The sequence below is a fragment of the Agelaius phoeniceus genome, chromosome 11 (assembly GCF_051311805.1).
Source record: "Agelaius phoeniceus isolate bAgePho1 chromosome 11, bAgePho1.hap1, whole genome shotgun sequence".
Taxonomy (NCBI): Eukaryota; Metazoa; Chordata; class Aves; order Passeriformes; family Icteridae; genus Agelaius; species Agelaius phoeniceus.
The window spans coordinates 19,805,578-19,828,101 of NC_135275.1; the positions used below are offsets into that span (position 1 = coordinate 19,805,578).

At 43.8% G+C, this 22,524-nt stretch overlaps 1 protein-coding gene across 1 annotated transcript; it reads left to right on the forward strand.

Annotated features, from left to right (window-relative positions):
* Positions 1–1,037: 1,037 nt before the first annotated feature.
* Positions 1,038–22,272, forward strand: GXYLT2 (glucoside xylosyltransferase 2). Its single transcript, XM_054640263.2, has 7 exons — positions 1,038–1,386; positions 7,317–7,506; positions 7,713–7,844; positions 13,504–13,755; positions 15,120–15,243; positions 18,153–18,325; positions 18,862–22,272. The coding sequence occupies exons 1-7, from the start codon at positions 1,205–1,207 to the stop codon at positions 19,042–19,044; spliced, it is 1,236 nt and encodes a 411-aa protein (XP_054496238.1). The 5' UTR covers positions 1,038–1,204; the 3' UTR covers positions 19,045–22,272.
* Positions 22,273–22,524: the final 252 nt, after the last annotated feature.

The following is a 22,524-nucleotide window of genomic DNA, read 5'->3' on the forward strand; positions in this document are numbered from 1 at the left end:
ATTATAGTCTGTATATTCTTGGGAAAGAGCATATGCTCATGCATTGTGGTTTTTCTGTAGTTTCTCATTTAGTATTGCTATTTTCTCTTAGCATGAAGTAATTTACGTTTTCATATCTGGCCACAATCTGAGTTGGATGAAACTCTTGAAAGAGTAGTTGTTCATTGCCTTTGGACTGATGCTGAGGCAAAGTACATTTTGGGACACCAGTGGCGAAGGCATGTGGTGTGAGCAGTGTAAAATGGACTGTAATTTACATTGTAATGGGACAGCGTAAAAGGCTGCCCAGTTCCACTGCCAAGTGAATGCCAGAGTCCCTTCAGTGGCTCCATGAGGGATGCAAAGCTCCTCCAGTACTAAACTTGCAGGGCTCCACTTTCCCTTCTCTCCCCTTTGGTGTCTCCATTCTTTGCACAGCTTGTACTCCAGCTCCACGGGGCAGCAAGAGTCCTTGTATTTCTGTCATTCTGTACATTTCAATGTATGTTTCTGTCACTCTGTACATTTCAAGGTCTATTTCTGTTATTTTGTACATTTCAAGGTCGTAAATCAGATTATGACCCCAAGCAGGATTTACCTCTGCGAAATTCAGTGTTGTGATTTCTGCTGATGTCCCACGGCAGACTGGCTCGGATGGGTCACACGGGGACAAAGCCACCGACAAGTGAGTGAGCGCCTTGTTCCTCCTGCAAGCATTCATTGCACTTTCTCATTTGCCTGTCCTCAGTGCAGATGGAATGAGGAGTGCGCGCTGCCTGCAAGCGATAAACCGGGGCAGCAAGGCGGAGGGAGGCTCGGTTTCCCCGTTAGCACCGGCGGAGGAAAGGCGCTGTCGAGAGGAGCTTCCCCACTTTCTCCTGATCCCATTCACGCTCTCGCAGCACTGCCCACCCGTGAAAGCAAAGCTCCCTCTGAGTACCCGCGGTCCGTGCCGCGTTAGTTGCACCCACCCAGGGGTGGCACGGCCCGGCGTTCGGCCGTGCCCGGGCGCTCCGGGGCCGGGCTGCTACTCCAGGCAGTACGGTAGGCGCGGCCCGCCCCGCTCCGCCCCGTCCCGCCCCGCGCCGCTCGGGCCGGGCCGTGCGGCCACGTCCCCGCTCGGGCCGGGCTGTGGCGATGCGGCCGGCGGGACGCGGCCGTGCGGTGCTGCTGGCCCGGCCGTGGCGCGGTGCGTACCCGGCCATGCGGCCGTGCTGACCCGGCCATGCGGCGGCCCTGCAAGGTGGCGGCGGCCCTGCTGTGCCTGGCCGTGCTGCTGCTGCTCTATCTGCTGGCGGGCAGCGCGGCCCCGCCGCCCGCGCCCTCCGCGCCCGCCCGCCGCCCGCCGCGCCTCGGCCGGAGCCCCCCGAGGAGGAGCCCCGCGGGCGGCGGCAGCGCCAGCGCCAGGTAATGGGGGCGGCTCCGTGCCCCGGCCGCTGTGCCCGGGCACGGCCCCACGCGGGACCCGCGGGTCTCCTCGGCGGCGTCGCTTCGGTGCCGGTGCGTCGGGCACTTCTCTCTCCCAGATGTTCTTCCCCCGCTAGCGATCGGCGTTGAAAGACCCTTTGCGAACTGCTGAGGTTCGCTAGTACAAACTTTCCCTGCGCGTTTCCCCTGGCAGCGTAGTTGCCAGAGGTGCCACGGAAGGTTTTCCCCGTGCCCGAGCGGGGGGTTCCCTCCTCTCCGGGAGCAGGTTCTGAAATAGCGGCTTTTCCCTCGCTCCTGGCCTTGCCTGGGAGGCTGACGTGGGCACTGTGCTGCTGCTGTGGGCACCGAGGGGCTGCTGTCACCTCCGGAGAGCGCTCCCCGGCTTTGCCAGGGAAAAGGGAATGCGGCTCCTCATCGCCCTGTGCTGCCGCTGGGTTCCGAATGCGGAGGCACTGGCAGGTTTGAAACTATCGAGCTTTTTGTTTTGAATGTTTTTTAGATGTAAATTAATTCAGCAGAACTTTAAAGGTGCTTTAAATCGTGGTGTGGTGTGTTTCCTGTCCCAGCACCTTACAGGCAGGGTATTTTTTAAAAAACTAATTAGTTGAGAAAGGGCAGCTTTCAGTGGGTGGAGGACTTGTTTTCCCCTTTGCATTCCAATTATATTATGGTCAGTGTGACCTCATATATCTAATTAACTTGGTATGTCTTTGTGTCTCTGATTCATGATTTCACAGAGATGTTCTGAATGAAAGACTATTCCCGTTTCTTGAGCTCTTACTCCTTAACTTATTAAAGCGGTTGGTTTCTCCCAGCATTGTTACCCCACTGAATGCAGGAGATGTTTTCTGGGGCTGAGAGTGGGCCACGGACAGAATTTAAATGCCGGTATTAAAGCAGGATTATTTCCACTAGCAACTGTACCTCCTGAAGTCATTTTTCTTGAAGGCATATCTCTGTGATTATCATGGAAATCAAGAAGAACACTGAAGGAGGGAGCCGGGAAAGTGTGGAACTGCCAGAGAGTGTAAACAACCATTCCACTTCAAAGCACTTTTCAGTGGCATCTTCATGTTTCACAATTTGACATTATCTAATTTTTTGATTATTTGTTGACTTTGCAAGTCCTTTTTAGAAGGTCTGCAACACAACAGCAAAAAAAAAAAAAAAAAAGAGGAATTTAGTATTCAAAGTGTGCATTTTCTTCAGAATTTTGTTTGTGGGGCTTGGTGGTTGTTTTTTCCTGTGTCATCCTGCACCATTGGCCCCAGCAGGAGTTTGTATAACTGAGAAGCCCAATTCTGTTGCTCCCCTTCAGCCATTTCCTGAAAGATTCTGTGTTATATTAGTTACTACTAAAATTTATTCAGGTGAAGGTATATTCATAAAAAAAGAATTTTTGTGGGGAGGGTGTGACATAAGTGGTTTGAAGTGGAGGTGATGCTTACCTTATTGGAAAGGCATCAGGTGGTGGGATCTGCTGGGTTTAAAAAGCCTGATCCAAGCTAAACTGAAAGCACTGTGGGGGGTTTGAATTTGGATTGTAAGAAACAGGCCATGATTATAATTTTAATTCCTCCTTTTGAGCAAAGGAACGTTATTTTTTTATTTGATGCAAGAGATCCCACTTTATCTAACTATTCATTCAGGGTAATAACAAATCTGATCAGGACTGTAAGATCTTGTGAGGTGATCACAGTGTACATGCTTGTATGAGACTGCAGAGTTGATTGACAGAGCTTGAATGTTAAACATTTAAATTCAGTTTTGTCAAAGTGGTTTGTCAGAGGATGCAGGATTTGGGCTCAGCTCAGAAACAAGGGTGTAACTTAGGTTTGTGTTTGCTTCATGAGAATCAGCACCGTGCAGGGAAGATGAATTGTATTTTGACTGGGATTTGTAATATTGCTTTCTGTAGTCCCATAATATCAGAAGACATCAGGTTTTAAGTTTTAAGCAGTGCAGAATTCTTTTAACAAAAGAAGCTATACATAAAGCTTAATGTAGGCACATGTCATTAGTTGGCTGGTGCCTCACAAATGTTAGCAATGACATTCGTGTGTCCTGCTTTGGTCATTAGATAATTTTGACAAATCTAGGTAAGTTTCTGATTAGCTTTGAAAACTTGATTTTTTTGTGGTGGTTTTACTGCTCGTTCCTGTTGGAAGTAGCAAGTTCTGTGCTTTCAGTAAGACTTTTTTTATATAAAGAATTTTAAATACATGCCAAACCCATGTGTGCAAAGTATTAAAAAGAAGGAGGATCGTTTTACATTTGAAGTGCAGATGTGACCATGCTCTCTCTTAAACCAGCGTGGCAAGGCAGGGGAAGTGAACCTTCACCAGCACATTTGGTTCCCTGAAAGTAACTTTTCCAATGCAAAACATCCCTTGCATGGCAACCTGTCAAGATACTTTTGCTTTCTGTGCAGCCTGTGTGCACACAAATGCAAGTTTGGCTTGAGTTTGATAATAACATGCTGAAACCCCAAGTATTTCATACTTGTTTCATAAAGAACCCACTTCATAAAAGGAGAGAGAAGCATCCATTCTGGTTTTGAGTGGCTTTTTCCCTTTCTCTGAGTGGTAGGAGAAGGTTGAAACTTTAACCACTTTTGGATTGACAGCAGCTCCAGTTGGTTTTGTGCAACTGCTGTGAAGTGAGAAAGGTTGATTTAAAAATGTTTGTATTTCAAAGTGTGCAAGAAAATGTGTTTCACATCATGGAGCTGTTGTTGGGATGTTGACTCAGAGGTGGCTGTCAGGGAAGGAGCCTGTTCAGTGAATCACCAGTTTTGATACAATGCCTAAATCTACCCTTGTTTGTGCTGCAAAAGTAAATGAGATCATAATGGGAAGAAGGTTTCAAACATCAACATCTATATTGCATTTTGGAAGTGTCTGCATGCATTATCTTTCAGGAATAAATCTGAAGGCTTGAATAGATTAGCAGGCTCTGAAATGAGGTGGGAATGCATTATTTTGAATGGATTTGGATTGATTTAGACAGGTTTTGGGTTAATTATGTTTGAGGCACTTTGGCTGTGACTAATAAGAAAATTACATGTAATCTAAACTTTAAGACCTAGGAATGCACGCTGTTGTGCTTGAGCACCCAGGCTGCTCCTGCTGTGTCAGTGCCTTTCTGCAGAAATTGTATTCAGTAAATAAGAGTGAGCAACTGGATGGGAGTTGTTCTGTATTGTTGGAAGGTTTTTGCTGTAAACATTTTATTGTGCTCCACCTTATCGAGTTCAATTTTCAGCCACTGCATGGGGATGTATTTTGTGGTGTTTTCTGGAGTGCTTAATCTTAGTTTGTGTATTTGTTCTTGTCAAACACGTTAAACTTTAGGGGCCAGGTCTCTGCATTGCTTTCAGTGTGCTTAGACATTTAATTTAGGTTACAAAATCCATCTAGAGACTGTTCCTAACAGACAAGTTGATCTATAAAGGAATGAATGTAAATGTTAGGAAGAATTGGCTAATGATAATTGCATTACTCTGTGGATCTTTGGGCTTTTTGATGTCTTGGGAATCTCTTGAGGTGGGAAGTTTTTAGAGCTGTAACAGCAGTTCCCATTTTACAGGTGGGACAACTTGGCTGTGTCCTGCACATTTTTAAGGGATGTCCTTCCCTCCAGCTGTTCCTCCTGCCCTTTCCATTCTCCTTGCCCTGTATGGGGTGCCTGCATGAACAGGGAAGGGGAGCTGGGAGCTTCTTTGCCATGATCTGCTTGTTTGCCCTCCAGGCAGTTTGACTTTGCCTCTTCTACACCCACCCCTTCTCAGGCTTCTGGATAATTGTTATTTTTTAAAGCCTAAGTTAAAATTGCAGTCAAATGCATCCTGCTGTGGAGCTGTCTCCTATTGCAGCTCACCTTTGTTTCCTCTGTTCTCTAAGTTTCTTTATGTACTTAAAAGGAGATGCAAAATATTGTGTCCCAAAGTTCTTCTGTACCTCATTGATACTTTTCTCACTCAGTGTCCCAGACTATGACTGATGTAGTTGAAATAGCTCCTTTTTCTGGGATGTTTATTCCAGTTCAGGCCGCTCCAGGCTCCTGAACCCCTGCAATGTTGGAAATTCCTCACCTCCAAGGCTCAGCTTTCTCCTCCAGGATGTCTATGTGTTGTTATCCCTACTCCCATGGGCTTTCCAGGCATTCTGCTTTCACCAGGCATTGCTTCTGCTGAGTCTGTCCTTTGGAAGTGTTGTCTGCACATGCTGGATTGTTCACTGCAAAACAGCTGCAGAGCTCACTGTGGCTAAAACTGCCCAGGAAAGCCGAGTGCTTTGGTGTGGGGTTTTGAAATGTTCCAATAAAAGTGCAGGGTTTAGTCCCTCTCCCAGTGAATTCCATTGCCAGAAACTACATCAAAGCAGCTCCCAGCCTGTGCATGGCTTGATTTAGAGACTCAATTAAGGGGAAACATTTCACAGATGGAGAGAAGGGGGAAAAGGTGATCTGTATGAGCAGCTAATTATTCACTTCAATAATTCAGCAATTTTTACACTAATAGGTTGGAAAGTAAATACCACTTCACATAGAGGTAATATTCCATTATTTATACACTGATGAAATTGGGGGTTAATTAGGACTAAAGCAGAAGATTTTAAACCCTTAATGAAACGTGTTGCTTTGTACAGTCAGTGAAGTGTCAGTGCCTGGTGTTCTTTTACACAGAGGTGGGTTACTCTGAAGGGTAGAATGCTGCTGTTACACAGAGCAGCACTTCAGTGTCTGGAAAAAATAATAACAGCTTTAAACTGTCATTTTTCTCCTTATTTAGAACTTCTGTTTGTAGCATTAACTCCAGTGATTATTGGGTGTGTGTAATTGTGTGTTCTGAGCAGGGCTGGGATTGATGTGCTCTGCTCAGAGGTATGTCCAGAGCAGGCAGTGATCTATGATTTGCCTTTTGAACTCTCCAGGAATGATTCCTGTGCCTGGGATTTGGTTGCTTGGTCAGCTCCATCCTGTGTGATGGAGGCTGAGTGCCATTTGTGTTGGAATGTGGAGACACCATGGTGCAGGCATTCCTGGAGGATGCAATTCTTACCTCCACACTAATCACAGAACCGAGACTGCTTTCAAAAGGTCTTCACGTTTTTCTGGCTAGCAGAAAGCTTCATTGTGCCTCTTCCTGTGTTCCCTATATCTGGATGAAATGTATTTAAAGCCCACACAGGTGGGTGCTAAGTGAAAATCCCACAGTTTGGCCCTTGGAATATAGTCTGATTCATCTGGGATATGTGACTATATTTGTTTTCAAAAATCTCTATTTTAGCAAAGTCTCATGGATTCCATGGGGTGAGATGGAGAGCAGTCCTTTGAAACTCTGCCAGTGCCTTCAGGCCAGGATTAAGGCATGCATCTTTAATAGAAAATTAATTAACTGTTAGAACAATTTACATATGGATGCAGTGGGTTTTTTTTTAAAGTATGGATGTCTTCTTCCAATGTAGCCATTATGGGCTTGGAAATGAAGTTGCTGGATGCAGTTGTGTGATCTGCATTGTGTTAGAAAGTTGGCTGGGTAGCTGTAACTCTGTTCTGGCTTTGTGGCCTCTGGGCTGGGGAAAGAGCTGTCATTTGCACAGAGCAAGGTGAAGGTGCTATGAAATTGGCTTCATCTCTGTCTGTAGTGCAGTGATTTTTGCAAACCCAGAAATGTAGGAATAACAGAAAATAGCCTTTTTCTTTACATTATTATTGTAACACTGTTGATCTGTACCATGGACAGAAATTACCATGCTATTTGCTTGTTCTGTAAATATGTAACCAAAAAAAAACCCCTGATCCCTTGCAAAATGATGAAGAATAAAACCAACCCTGATGTCTGTTAATGAGGGCTTCTCTTCATGTCTACCTCAGTAATTTTTGTGTGCCTACCCCTGAATTTTCAGGAAGCCTGGAGAGCAGAAACATCCAAAGGAGCCGCCATCCTTGCAGTGCATGCATCTGGCAGTGGTGGCATGTGGGGACCGGCTGGAGGAGACCCTGATCATGCTGAAATCAGCAGTTCTCTTCAGCAGCAGGAGGCTCTGCTTCCACATCTTTGCTGAGGATTCCCTTAAGCCTGAATTTGAGACAAAGGTGAGCTTCTTTGTCATTTGGTAAATAAATAAATAAATAATTAGCTATAAGTTTTACATCTCTGAGAAAATTACATGAACATCAGCAAGTAGCACCTGATCACGTTGCTTACTGTCCACACTTACAAATTCCTTATGCATGTGTTTTTTTTACAAAAGCTCTATAATAAGGTGTAGTGTCTGATTTCCTCCCACCATGTCTTTCAGTTAAAGGAGTGGCCTTCCTCATATACAAAGAAGTTTGAGTCCAACATTTACCCAATAACCTTCTCAGTAGGAAATGCTCAGGAATGGAAGAAGTTATTCAAACCATGTGCTGCCCAGCGCCTGTTTCTTCCGGTAAGGCACCTGGATTTCTGAGTAGGTTGCTTCAGGAAAAGGTTAATTCCATGGAAAGGAAGCTTTGCTGGTATAATATTAAAACCATTTTCAGGCTGAAACATCTGCTGAAAGATAATTTTAGTCTGAACTTTAAGACACAGTAAAAAAGAAAAAAAAAACAACACAGAAATCCAGCCTGGCTTTTTCCTGGCTAACAAAGGATGTGTGTTTCTGATTTGTCTCTGGTTCCATGAACCTCTTGGGCTCTGCAGACTCTCCAGACTCCAGAGAAAATGTGAGAACTCTGTCAGGGCAGATATTTTGGGGTAGATGCTGTGTGCTTTTGTAAATAACATTCTTTACAATGTGCCCTCTTTACCCACCATCTTCCTTTCCATATGTTAGCCCTTAAACTGATGCTCCCAGCATTCCCTTTTCCTTGAGTTTTACTTCTTTTTTCCAAGACTGTCACAATTGCCCTTCAGGTAGTAATTCCAGTGTGTTTGAAGTTGGATTTCATGTGAGAGCTTGGTCTATCCTGGACTCTTCAAGTTCACTGGAAAGTTATATTATACTCAGTGTTGTAAACTTGGAGAGAGGGGAAGTGTTGATACCAGTTTTGCATATCAGAAGTTGAAAGAACGTTTGCATAAAGCAATTTCTGTGGAACTGAGAACATCTATCAAAAATACCTCGTGGGTTGCTGTTGATTGGGGTGACTCCAGTGAAGTGACAAGCTGTTCACATGATCCAGATTTCTTCATGGCTGTCTCAGGAGAAGTGGAGGGGGGACAAAGAAATCTTTTCCCTCTCAGATGGAAGCAATCAGAGACAGCTGCATGTCCAGATATGTAGCCTGTGAATACATATGTGAGAAAATATGTGCTGTCAGCAGTTCTGCTGATCTGCCATTTAGGGGTGGACTATCAACAGCACAAAGGCCAGATGGGCTGGAAGTAACTCCAACTGCAGCAGGGATCCTCTCTCCCCTGAGTAAATATTTGTATCACCTGGAAGATGGTCCCTGAGTGTTAGCTTGTTCCATACAGTGTCAGGATGTCCTGGATCAACAGAAATCTCTGTTCTTCTGTCATTTTGGGGGACTAATAATAGGAATGACTTAATTTTCATTTCTCTCCACTGTTCTGATGACAGAAAGGGGTTATGCATTCATGCTGATTCCTTCATACTGGGCAGTGCTTTTACTGATCCCTTTTTGTCACTCACACGTTGCTGAAGTTCTCCAGTAACTTCTTTTAAAGAATATTAGACTGTTGCTTGTTGTGTTAGCAGAATGAGGGGGCAGCCGTAGATGTTTGCTTCTCTAGGGGCAGTTGCAAAATGCTGTGTGTGGTCAGGCTGAGGTTTATGGCTTTGTGTAGGAGGGGCTGTGCAAGAGGGGTTGCAGCTGACACGGAGTTGATGTGGGTAAAATAAACAAGCTGTCATCAGAGTTGAGGTGGCAAATGTCCTGGGGGACCCTCAAGGTTTGGTGCTCGAGTTCACGGGCAGGCACAACCTTAGGCTGTTTCTGGGTAATTCCAGCCATTATTTTGGTTTTCTATGTTGGATAACTCGGTTCTGATATCCCACTTAACTGTCAGCACGCAGTGGGAGCAGAGCATTCCAAGTGTTCACTAGTTCACTGTTTAGAGAACTAGTTTGACTTTTATTTTTAATAAATGCCAGCAGAATATCAGTTTGGGGGTTTTTTTCATCCTTCTCTGTACTGAGCACTTTTCCCTGCAGCAGCATGAAATGTGCCTGGATTTCGGGAGGAGCCCAGGAGAGCAGTAGTTATCAGCTGCTTAGCTCTCAGTTGTGCAAATTGTCTTGCTCCTGATAATGCTAAACCCGAGTGGAATGCGAGTCTTTGATTCACAAGTGCCTTTCCTGCCAAAGAAATCTCCTCTGCAGCACCAGCAGGCGTGTGAAAGTGGACAGGAGGGTCTGAGGAATGTGTTCAGGGAAAATGGGGTAAGAACCTTTCAGTGCTTTTACCCCGCGGTGGAAGCAGAGCTGTGGGATGTGAGCCTGCACTTTGCAGTACTGAGCTGTTCTGTCCTGGGCACAGGTTGAAGTGCACATTCCCAGCTTGTTGACTCTAGCCAGGATGCTAAAATATTCAGGAAGACTGTACAGCATCCTGCATTTGTCAGAGGCATTCTGAGACATCTGATCACATTTGCCACTTTGATGCAGGGGCCGTTGATGGAGCCTCTGTGTAATCTCACAAGAGAATCTCTTGCTGCACTCTGCTGCAGCAAAACCACCCAGGGCATTTGTAGGGACACAGGGAGGAAGATGTGTAGATCTTTTTGTAAGCACAGAGTGAAACTTCAGCATTAAACTAGGAGTCCCTGGGAACTGGTTTGTACTCCTGCCACGGGTGTTCAGACAACAGGTGAGGAACATCCTCTGCTCCCAGGGATGTTGGTCCCTCAGGGCTGGTGCAGCTGTCTCTGTGCTGCTCTTCTGGAGCTACCAAAACAATCAGCTAAAGTATCCTGAAATGCCTAAGGGATTTTTGGATGATTTTTGGATGAACGTTTAGAGCCCTTCTCAAAACACTTAATCTACTTAAGAGCTTTTAAGATAGCTTAGCAATATCCCTGTGTTACAGCTTTCCTCTTGAGGGATGCTCAAGTATCCAGCCCAGGGGGAATAGATGCCAGGGCCTTATCTAAACAAAAGTCTCTGCTGTAACTTGAGTTAATCTCTTACTACAATGAGGTTTAGTAACTCAACTTTGTGGCACTGTTACTCTAGCATTAAGCTTAGTGATTTGTCCCTACTTTTGGATAAAGCTGTGCTAAGCTGCCACATGAGCCCTCACAAACCCTTAGGTAGCCCAGCTTCACAGTACACCAGTGTGTGTTTACTCAGGAGTGTGTTATTCTTTGCCAACCTTGCTAACACAGGGAGAATCTATGGAGACAGAAGTTGTGAAATCAAATTACAGATAATTGAGTATTTAAGTGAAGTGCCAGGCTAAATATAGCCAGTTCTATGCAGAACTTTTTGACAGATTTACTAAGAATACTCTATATAGCTGGAAAAAAAAAAAGAAAAATCACACTTTTAAGATGTTAAGTGCCTGCAGAGCAAGGGGAAGACAAGCAGAGCAAGCAGTGTTTCTGGCCATCCCTTTCCAAAATTCCAGGCTGTCAGGTGTGTCTGCATGGTTTGTGTGAACCCCATGAGCTCCTCCAGACACAGCCTGGCAAAGCTCCTGTTCCAGGTCCCTGTGTGTCACTTTTAACCTGAACTGAAGTTCCTGCTCAGTGGGGAACTCCTACAGCTGCAGTGGGTGAAATTAAATCCCCCCTGCCCAAGGCACAGCCAGGAGAGATGTGAGCAATTCAAACTGACATCTGCAGCTTTTAGAGGAGTCTGCACGCTCAACATGTGAAAGTGGGAAGGGCTTAAAGGAGGTAGCACAGCTCTTTTTTTAGGCACTTGGGTGTCATTGCAGGGCAACACCTTGGATACAGGAGAGGAAGAATCTTTGAACCAGCAGGAAGGAGAGCAGGTGAACCCTGAGAGGAGGAATGCAAGGTGGGGTCAGGTGCTGGTAGGCACTGCACAAAGAACTCCAATACCTTCTTGAATCTCTGGGAAAATTATAACAGTCCATGGAGTTCCACAGATTTAGATTTATTTGTGTCTTGAAAGCTGCTGAAAGAATGTTTTTCTGCTGGAAGAAGCAATGGCCAGGCTGTCACTTATACTTGGGAAGGATGAGGAGGGTCTGTAGGTACCTATTCAACTTCCCCCTGAACTGTTGTCAGTTTGTCCTGCTGGAAAATGCCTCAATTTGCCTTTTGACCAAGGCCCCCTTAGACAGAAATCTTAAATGGTCTGCAATGTGCTGTGGATCCACAGGCTAAGTCTGCTCTGCTTGTCTTCCAGTGTTACCTCCTGTCTCAGACTAAATTTGGGGATGGTTTTTCTTTTTTTAATGCATTTTCATTTGATGTGACTTGATACAGCAGGTCCCTATGAATCAGGGCTCCTAGGTGCTGCAGAATAATTAATACACAATACCCAGGATATCCCTAAACTGAAAACCTCTCTTCCTTGCAGACTGTCTTCTATTGATTTATTCTTACAGTACCTGTCTTTTTTATTGGTTTGGTTTTTTAATACTGGACTTGAGGATACTTAACATCTGCAAATATTTGCTCTGAGCTCTTAGTGTATTGCTGTACAATTTTTGTCACTTACTTACAGATACCTCTGCTTGATGGTTTGTGAGGGTTTTGTGAGAACATGCTGTATTTCTATAATCTTCCATCCAGCAGAGATCTGGACTGTGTTGAATGTGTTTACTTAGAGTTTGTTGTAAGCCTAACTTTTGTTTAAAATGCAGAGACAGTTCTTTCTCCTGCCTGCCCTGTTCTGTAGGAAGAACATGTAGTTATCCTGTCAGAAATACAGGTCAGGGATTTGTTAAACTTGACTAAATGTCAGTCTGAATCCCAATGTGTTGAGTCAGGTGAAAAATCTCATTTAAGTCTTTACTCAGGCATTTGGCATCTTAGTGGATTCCTGTTGAGCATGCTTAGAGGTGATATTTTTCACCCACTTTTTTACCCATCAATCCTAATGTTGTTCACTCTTATTTCACAGGTAATCCTCAGTCACAATACATTAGAATTTATGTAAAATCCAATTTCCTTGATAGAATTTCTTTTCACCTGCATAAATAAGAGAGTTTGTCATTAATGTCATTGCAGTTGGATGAGAGAGTGATTGTTGTGTTCCACATGGTGAAAATCCAAAGCCTTTTGGGTTTGCTTTTCATAGAAAGAGAGAGAAGTAAATAGGGGTTTTGGCTAGACCAAAGTAAGAAAATTTCAGTACTTAAGGAAATTTTGAACGGTTTTAGCAAATAATGAAGAAGAGCAATGAGAATGCAGTTGGGACTGGTGGTCAGCTGTAGGTAATGATCTTTATTACTTTAGAAAGACTTGAAGCCCCAGGTCATTGTCCCACCATGGATATTAATGAAGGAGCGTGTAAGGATTTGGGCAGCCACAAGGGGGAACATGGTCAGCAGGAACTGCTGAAACATCCTGGCTCTAATCTGCAGTTACACCCTTCTGCCCTGACCAACTTTACTGCGGTTATTCCTCATACAGAATCTGGTAACAGAGCTCAGAATACGACCTGGTGTATTTTAATGTGACATTTCTGTTTAACAACCAAATTTTGTTCTTCAGGGGGATGCACATATGTTGGTGATCAATGGGGTTGTCTTAATTAATGTGAAACAGTTGTATATATTAATTATATATGAAGGTAAATCTAAATATTCTGGTCTCCTGGGTTACCTGGCTTACCTTTTCTGCCACTGGAGATCTTGAAAATAGCTCTGTAAATACATTTTATTTACATGTAATTTCTGAACAGGTACTAAGTAGTCCTTGCAGGTATTTTTGGGAGCTCAGTGAATTGCTGCTTCAGAACCTCAGTGCTCTGGTAGCTGCTTTATTGTGCAGTTAAAAAAAAACCCACAGCAAACAATAAGCCAATAATCTGATAACTGTTGTTCCTCTGTGTAGTTACATTTAGCTGATAAATCAATGACCTCTTCCAAACGATCAGTTTAAAGGAAAAGTCCCTTTTGCCAATAACCTTTGTGTTTGCCGCCTCTGTGGTTTGTTTCCCAAAGGTGATTTTAAAGGATGTGGATTCGCTGCTTTACGTGGACACTGACGTGCTGTTCCTGAGGCCCATCGATGACATCTGGCACCTGCTGAGGGAGTTCAACTCCACCCAGCTGGCTGCCATGGCCCCCGAGCACGAGATGCCCAAGATTGGCTGGTACAGCCGCTTCGCCCGGCACCCCTACTACGGCAGCACCGGCCTCAACTCCGGCGTGATGCTGATGAACCTGACGCGCATCCGCAGCGCGCGCTTCAAGGTGAGAGACACGCAGCTCTCGCACAAACTCGGGATTGCTGTGCTTTCCTCACCGCTTTTCTCCTCACAGAGAAAAGCAAGGCAGTCTGCCCAAGAGGATTTCTGGGATTCATGTTCTCTGAACCTCAGAGAGTGGTCAAAACAATTCTCATCGTTTGCTGCAGCTGTGTTGTGCCAAAGTAGAATGCAGTGTGGAGATTGGTTACCCAAAGCGATGGTGTTTTGTTTCCTGGGCCTGTCCTGTGTGTGTGTTGGGACTGTCGGGTGACAGTCACAAGTTGTTGGGCAGTGGTGTACAGAGTTGAGTGCTTGGCAGATTCAGTTTAGATGTAATGTAATATAATATAGAATAATATAGTATAATAAAGTCATTAATTAGCCTTCTGATATCAATGGAGTCCTCCTCATCGTTCCTCTCCTTGGTCAGGGCATTCCCTGCAAATACAATATGTTTTCACATCTTGGAAAGCTCAGTGTAAAATTGCATGATGTTTGTAATACAAAGAATCAGAGAAATATGGAATATGTATAATTGGATACTAAAAGCTGTTGTGAACATGATTATTAAAATAAATGAAACTTCCTCAAGGCTGGAGCAGTGAGAATTTGCAGCTGAAGCAGTCTGGTAGCAGTGTTAAAAATGGCTTCCCCAACTTCTTACATTTCCCTGAAAAGATACATGAAAGAATAAACTCACAGATCTTCAGTAGCTGTATTGTTTTTAAAATTGAAAAGCTTGATGTGAATATCCAGAGAAATTGGTGATTTCTGCATCTGTTGTGAATAGACTTTTGCATCCTGCTGCAGGTAAGTGACTCTGTCAACTGGTGTAAGTGAGAAGGGAGCATTTTCATGACAGATCTGTGTTGTTGAGCACATATTCTGTAATCACTAAAACTTTGCTTACCCCAAGGGGTTCCTCAGACAATGCCAGGGGTTTCCCACATTGTTACTGGAACAGCTGGAGGAAAAAACCCCAAGCTTTGCTCTTACTACCATAATTCCCAGGGAGGATGATCTTTAGTGTGTCATTTTCCTTGCTTTTATACCTTGGTTTTCACCTTGTCCCTGCATTTTCCACTTTTTCACTTTTTTCCCCTCCTGTTACTTGGAATAGGAAGATTGTGAATAGCAGGAGCTGACATCAGAGCTGGGCCCAGGAGACTTTGTTTTCCTGTTGAGATAAACACAGTGAGTTCTGCTCTTACAGCCCTGTCCAGGTCCAACATTTCCTGGCTGTTTTTCAGTTTTGGATGTCCAACATCACTTAGCAAAGCTTAGAGATTTGTGTGTGCCCACTCTGGGTCAGATACCACAGCACTGATCATGATTTTAACCCTTTGCTTCTGTTCTCCTGCCCTGCAGAACAGCTTGATACCCGGTGGCTTGACTTGGGAGGAAATGTTATATCCATTGTACCAAAAGTACAAAAATTACATCACATGGGGAGACCAGGATCTGCTAAATATAATTTTTTACTTTAACCCAGGTAAGGAATGATTCTTGGAGTCTTCATTATCTGTGTCAGGGAAATATCTTGAGCTTGATTTTTTTAACTGCTATTCGTTATTTAGAATATGCATAAATACTCTGGTATGGAGTTACTGTGTAACTGCATCCTCAGAGGATTTATAACCTATGAAAATATTTCTGACATTGCTGCAGGTAATGGGGCTTGGACTTGGTTCTATTGAATATATAAATCAGTTTTCTGGAGATTTGAGAAAATAATGAGGTGTAAAATTAATGATGAAGTGAAGGGGTGAAGTTCATGTTGTGTGTGTCCTCCAGGGTGTAGCTTGAAAAATGTTTTTGTTTCAGATATTTATCTGAATGTGAAAGTGCCAAACTTTCTGCAAAGCTAAACCCACTTTTTCTGAAATTCAGCTGACTTGTGATAATTATGCAAATAAGTAACAAAGCTAATATAGACAGAAGGTGGACACAGCCATTGGAATATCTCACCTAAAGCAGCTTCCAGCCTCTGAGCTGAGTGACCTGGCCTCAGCAGGCACCAGATGATGTCATGGATATCCTGCTGGTGGGAAATGCAGGGATTTAAACACTGGAGCATAGCACACACTTCCCAGAGAAGCTGAGAACCTCATTCTGTGCTTCTGAATGGATGCTGAGTATCCATCCCTACTGCTTCTCCTGGTTTCCTATGTGACCTTGTCACCTTAACTTATCTTAAGAATAAACCAAGTTTGGAATTATCTTTATTTATTCTGCTCCCATTTCTTTTTCTCTGAGGAGTCACAGGGTAGGTAATTGGATATACCCAAATCCAGGCAAACTGCTGGAGTGAGGAGAAGCAAAGCAGAAGGCAAACATCTGTTTACTGCAGACAGATGTCAAACATCAATGTCCCATAGATTACCCCCAGTCCTAGGGAAAAATAGAGTGGGAATTAGTTTCCAAAAAGAAACAAATGTTATGGGAGCATGGTCTCCTGGAGAACGAAAAGTATGGAGCTGGATTAGTTGTGAAGTCAGACACTGAAGTGTGCAGGAAAAAACAAAGACTGCAAAAAGAACTTCAATATTGTGTTGAGTGTTCTCTATCAAAGCTACATGTGGAGACTCTTCTGCACCACAGTCTGTCCTTTCCTCAGAACTGGTAAAGAATTTTTTTATGAATTGTGTCATACCAGACTGCTCAAGAAAAGAAAATGAAGGAACTGTGTACCATTAGCACTGAAAACTGGACTTTCTGGGGTTTTCAGCTCTGGGTTGTTGAGACTGGCTGGGGAGGGGAATTGGCCAAGACTGCTGCAGTTGCCTTTTTATGGATGTGAGAGTTAAAACCACAGAGAGCTCTGTTCCCTGGGCCTGAGGAGCTGCTTCCTTTGCCCATCTCCAAAGACTGCTCTTCCTTTCTGGAGAACTCTGCTGGAGAGGCCCTAAGGGAGGAAAAGGTCAGAAAGTTTTTCTTCTGCTTTTCAAGAACCACACGAGACCAGCTGCAGGCTTCCAGGGAAGCTGGGAAAGGCCAAGGGAAGAATTCAATCTTCAGTGCTTCTGCCATGCCCTGCTGGCACCAGCCATCATTCATTGTTCCCCAGGGCCAAGGCAGAAAGGTTGCAGGGACTGGAGTGATTTATGACAAGCAGATTGCAAGCACTGTGTGCGTGGAGTTTAAAAAAAATCACCAGGAGAAAGGGAGTTATGAGCTCTTTTGAGAAATTAGGCTCATCTCTAAATAACCTAGACCTGTGAAATTAATGGATGATGATTCTTTGGAGGGCTGTGGATAAAATACACCAGCCCTTATACTCTGCTGTGTAACAAATTGTCAGGGCCTCTGGGACAGCTTCAGCAGCAAACCCTGGATATACTTTTAAGTTTTCCCTTGCTGGCTTCAGAAGGAGTCTGGATTTTTAATGGCCCCACTGCTGTGTGTGCTTCCCCAGTGGCTCCTGTCACTCCAGAGACTCCTTGCTATGGAGGGGGTGCTGGACACTGCCACCTGCTGTGTGCTCTCCGGTTTGGTTCTTCAGCTTTCTGAAGGGCTCCCTTGGGTTGTGTTCAGTCCCAGATTTCGTGTTGTCCTGTCTGTTCAGTGTCACTGTCATATTTTCTGAAAAATCCCCTTTGCCCAGGATTTTTCTCCTGGGAAGCTGAGAAGCCTCAGAGAAGAATGAAAACAATATTATCTCATTTTCCTCTCCTGTTTGGCTGCTTTGGTCTGGAGATTGTTTATCCAACAGGTGGTTGTTTCATTGAGTTCATGTGAATTGTTTTGACTTAATGACCAATCACCATCCACCTGTGTCAGGACTCTGGAAGCAGTCATGAGTTTTCATTATCATTCTTTGTAACCTTCTGTATGTATCCTTTCTCTATTCTTTAGGATAGTTTTTGTATAATATAATGTAATATAATGTAAATATATATAAATATCAATACCAATATAAATATAAATATTATATAAATATAAGTATAAATATAATATAATAGAAATATAATATATAATATATAATGTATTTTATATACAATACATATTATATTATATTACATTACATTATATATAGTATATTATATATAGGATATTATATATAGTATATTACATATAGTATATTATATATAGTACAATATAAATATGATATAGTATAATATAATATTAATTTAATATAATATAATAATAAATTAGCCTTCTAAGAATGTGGAGTCAGATTCTCAATTCCTCCCTCGTCCTGGGGACCCAGCAAACAGCAAGTTCAGGACCAGCAGCTGGGGAGTGGAGTCCCCCATGAGGGAAGGAGGTGTCTCTGTTGGGGCTACTTGCAAAAGATGTGACCGAGCATTGCCCGATGATGGGTGCCAGGCTGGTTTAATTTGCTGTAACCCTCGTCTGCCGTGTCTCCTCTCTTTCCCTGTGCCCTGCTGGCGTGGGCAGAGTGTCTGTACGTGTTCCCCTGCCAGTGGAACTACCGGCCTGACCACTGCATGTACGGCAGCAACTGCAGGGGGGCGGAGGAGGAGGGCGTCTCCATCCTGCACGGCAACAGAGGCGTCTACCACGACGACAAGCAGCCCACCTTCAAGGCCCTCTACGAGGTGATCCGGGATGTAAGTGCTGCATCCTCAGAGCCACTCCCTGTGCCCCAGGGTGGGTTCACTCACATTGCTCTGCCAGCCATCAGGATGGGTAGTTGTGTTTGGGTAAAACCCACCAGACACAAATGAACGTGGTTGTTTTGGCTTCTCACGCATTTGAGGTGGTTTCAACATTTCTTTGTTGTATTATAGTAATCAGAAAGGCTGATCAGTTGCTTTTCTGTAGTACTGAAGATAGAAAAAGCTGGAGTGGAGTTTCTCATGCTGGGGCTGCAGCTCTGGTCCATAAATTCCCGGGAAAGCTTTTTCTCCCTGAGCACCTCAGGCCTCCAGGCACATAGAGAGCAGAAGCTTGTCCATAGGCACGGCTGGGATGTTGTGTGTGTACAGCTCTGCTTCCCAAAACTCCTGTTTCCTTACAGAATCCTTACATGAATAAAATTTCTGTCAGTGCACACTCACAAGCAGGCAGGCAGGATGTGAAGTGATGGGGTTGGTGACACTCAGCAGGTGAAAACTAAAAATTCTTTTTTGCTTCTTTTCCTTAGTTTCCATTTGAAGACAATCTCTTCCAGTCCTTGTACTACCCTCTGCAGTCGAGGTTTCTGGATACAGTGCACACTTTATGTGGGAGAATTCCACAAGTATTTTTGAAGCAAATTGAGAAAACAATGAAGAAGGTGTATGAAAATCGTGTCATTGTGTACTTGGGGGCTAACCACAAATACTAACTGTAGCTCTCTTACACAGAAGTTATAAGTCTTGTACTCCATTTCATGAAGGATATAAATGAAGAATATGAATTCTTTTACTGAAACTCAGAATTAAAATATTTCTTTTTCCAATTTTCTAATTACCCTTGAAATTACAAAAAGCAGGAAATCCTAGAAGCCTACTGAGATTGTTGCTGAGATCAGCAGGAGAATCCTTTCTTTGTGGAATACAGTTGTGGCCTGCCACCCCAGTCCCTTACAGTTTAAGAATGTATTCTCTGGCTTGGCAATGTGAATTGCACGAGGCACAGTCCAAGACTATTGTCAGTGAAGAGTACAAACCCAGGTACTGTTGATCCATCCTCTTTAAGTGCTATTCCCTGCACAGTGAAGGCAGTATTCCATTGCCACACAGTTTTGCATCTCTGCCTTGGGGGATGGCCAGTGCTGCCCCTGACTCCCCTCTCCTGCATGGAAATGTATTTCTGCCTGAAAGTTCCATTTCTGGGATCACAGCACCACAGAATTCTAGAGTGGTTTGGGCTGGAAGGGACCATCAGGGATATCTTGTTCCACACCCTGCCATGGTGACAGGGACACCTTCCACTAGACCAGGTTACTGCAGCCCTGTCCAACCTGGCCTGGACACTTCCAGGGATGGGGAAGTTGAGAGCTTTATGCTGGGATCAAAATGAATAGCCTCAAAGTGGAAGAGGATACAAAATGGCTTTGATGTTTATTTAAAATACTTCATTTAGCTTAAATTTCCAAGGTATGATCATCATCTTGTGATAAGCACAAAGAGCTTATTTAAATTGCAGTAGCTGAAAGATGCTTGGGACCATTCCCTGGGGAACTGGAAGTGAGGACACTCCTGCAGAGCAGCTATCCAAGAGCAGACTCACTCCTAAAGAGCAGTGATCCAAGAGCAGACTCCCAGAGGGTATTTTCTAGGTGTAAGCCCCATGGGTGTGTGTAGGAGTGCTTCAAGGAAGCAGCAGAGAAAATGATGTTACTTTTCAAGTCTGTTGAGCAGAAAACATCAGCCATTACTTGGACCTGCTCATTTTTGTATCTAACAGGCAAAGTAGGAGCTGGGTGAGATAATGGAGCCTTCCCCTAATGAAAAGAAAACTGGCACAGATGGGATATCCTGTACATGTATCATACATTGTTATAGAGAAATTCTTGGGGACTGTGGGGAGGGAAAGGATATGGTCCCAAAGTTAAAACAGGATTTCTGAGGAATTGCAATTTTGGGCATTCTCCCCTATCCAGTCAGGGTTTCATATGAAAACACCAGGAGTCTCCCTTTTGTCTCAACATTTCTCTCTCCTTGTGTGGCAGTTGCTGAGAGGAGGGAAAACAGGACCTTGGTGCCATCCCCAGGCTGCCAGATAAGAGCCTGTGCACGGGATGGAATCCCAAGCTTTTCCCAAGCCCTGCAGTGTGAGAGTGTGTGTGACACAGCCTGGCAGAGAGCAGGGCTGCAGGCAGCTGAGCAGGAGAGCACTGGGACAGGGCCTTGGAGTAAGGGACAGCAGAACTGCAGCACCTCACAGGAGTGACAGGAACAGAAACCTTGCTTGTACTTCTGCTGAAAATCGTAATCACAGTGTGGTTAAACAATGTGCTCTGACTCCAGCCCTTATCTCACAGTGTTTGCCACCAGAGTGTAAATTGACATGTGAAGGACAGAGGCAGCTAACTCGACTGTGTGACTGAGAGCCTGGGACCCAGAAAGTCATTTAAACTTGAGCAGAGATGCCTTTCCAACTCGCCTTAGGATTTTCTATTTCAGTTGCCAATTTTTAAGCAAGAGTACACTTCGACCTACTGAGAGAAGTTTGAAATGTAACTCAAATGAGCATTGAAGATTTCAGAACCAGAAGGCACAGAAAAGAAGGTAAAGCTGCTGATGTAAAAAGTCTAAAATAATGTATGACAGGTAAACCTTTAGGCCAGCAATTCTGAGAGCTTGTATAAAGTATTAGCTTGCTTTTGGTCTTTATTTTCAAGTGTCAGGGTAAAGCTGACACAGGTCTAAGGAGCTGGTGGAGCTGCGTGCTGGGCAGGCTGAGTTCCTGATTTCCATGGTGTCTCCAAGGCACAGAGAGCTGCAGAGCACAGTGTTGCTGCCCAGACAGTTGCAGCCCCAGTGCTGAGGCTCTGGAGTTTGGGAGGCTGAGGTTGTGTAAGCTGTGATTCAGCACAGAGAACCCTGCAACTACAGGCATATTCAAATGAAGGAGTGGAATTCATTACAAAACAAAGGCATTATTGCATATGAACTGATAAGAGATTAAAGCAGTGCTTTTTATGTTCACAGGAGGTGCTGCATTTTGTTTAGGAAGAACTGAGTTGTGTTCTCAACAGCTATTAAATATATGAAGTACTTGCTTTAACATGAAGACTCTTGTTAATGTAATATCAGCTGGCAGGAAGAATGGGGGAGGTTCCCCCCTGCTGGGCTTTTTCTGAGGAAAAAAGCAATAATTGGAGCTCTCCAAAGTGTTTTAAAACAATTATGTAACTTTGGTTTTTGTTGTTGTTAGAATTATTAATTTATATTTCACTACAGCTTCCAAAACCTTGTTATATTTTATTTTTAACAGTAGTTGATTGTAATATTCATCTTACTTAGAAACCAGTTTTAATTCATTTTGTATTTCATACTTGTGGCTAATTCCATGTTAATTAGCCTTCATTTATCTTAATAATGGGATGTGTAAATACTTACTAAGACTTTATGTCCTCATTTCCCCTTCCTCTCCTGTGTTTTAGTTATTTCCAGTGGTATAATGGATAGAGCTCACCAGCATTTTGCTTACAAGGGAAACTGGAAACTGCTCAGTGCGTGTGTGTGCACGGCACGAGCCTGTGTGTAAAAAATGTCCCTTTTCTCTGTCACTGAATTGCTTGTGGATTTTTCTTTGACAAGTGCACTGATTGTTACAACTCCCAAGGAGGCTGAGCAGTGCATTTCTGAGTTGAGGATGATCCCTTGGCTTACAATACAAATAAATGAAATTTTAAGCAAGCTCTATAATTTGCTAGTTTTCTTTTAAATGCAAGATTGTGTGCTGGTCTGGTTGGGATAGAGTTTTGTAGGTGTGATGTTTTAGTGTGTGTATACTGGGTTTGACAGCAGGGAACACAGATAAATGTTCCTCTTTTATAGTTTTACTGTAGTGAAAGAGTCTGATATTGGATATAAAGAGATAAATACATTTAACTTCCCCCAAAGTGCTCGTGTGTCATGCTGCAGCTCCAGCTGTGTTACAGTGAGCATAGATCAGAACCTTCTCTCAAAGGAAACTGGAGTTTTATCTGGTACTCTTTACTGGTTCTCCATAATGTTTCACTCTCTGGAGGTCATTTAGCATCATTTCCCCTCCCTCCTCCTTGTATGCATTTTTGGACGTTATTTTGTGGTCACTGCTGTGCTGTCCTTGCTTGTGACATCTCTGTGTGACAGAAGCTGCTGTTCAGGGCTGT

Coding starts and splice junctions, on each gene's coding strand:
- GXYLT2 (XM_054640263.2), top strand. CDS start 1,205: ATGCGGCGGCCCTGCAAGGTGGCGGCGGCCCTGCTGTGCCTGGCCGTG. Junction 1,387..7,316: donor GGCGGCAGCGCCAGCGCCAG/GTAATGGGGGCG, acceptor CTGAATTTTCAG/GAAGCCTGGAGAGCAGAAAC. Junction 7,507..7,712: donor AGCCTGAATTTGAGACAAAG/GTGAGCTTCTTT, acceptor CATGTCTTTCAG/TTAAAGGAGTGGCCTTCCTC.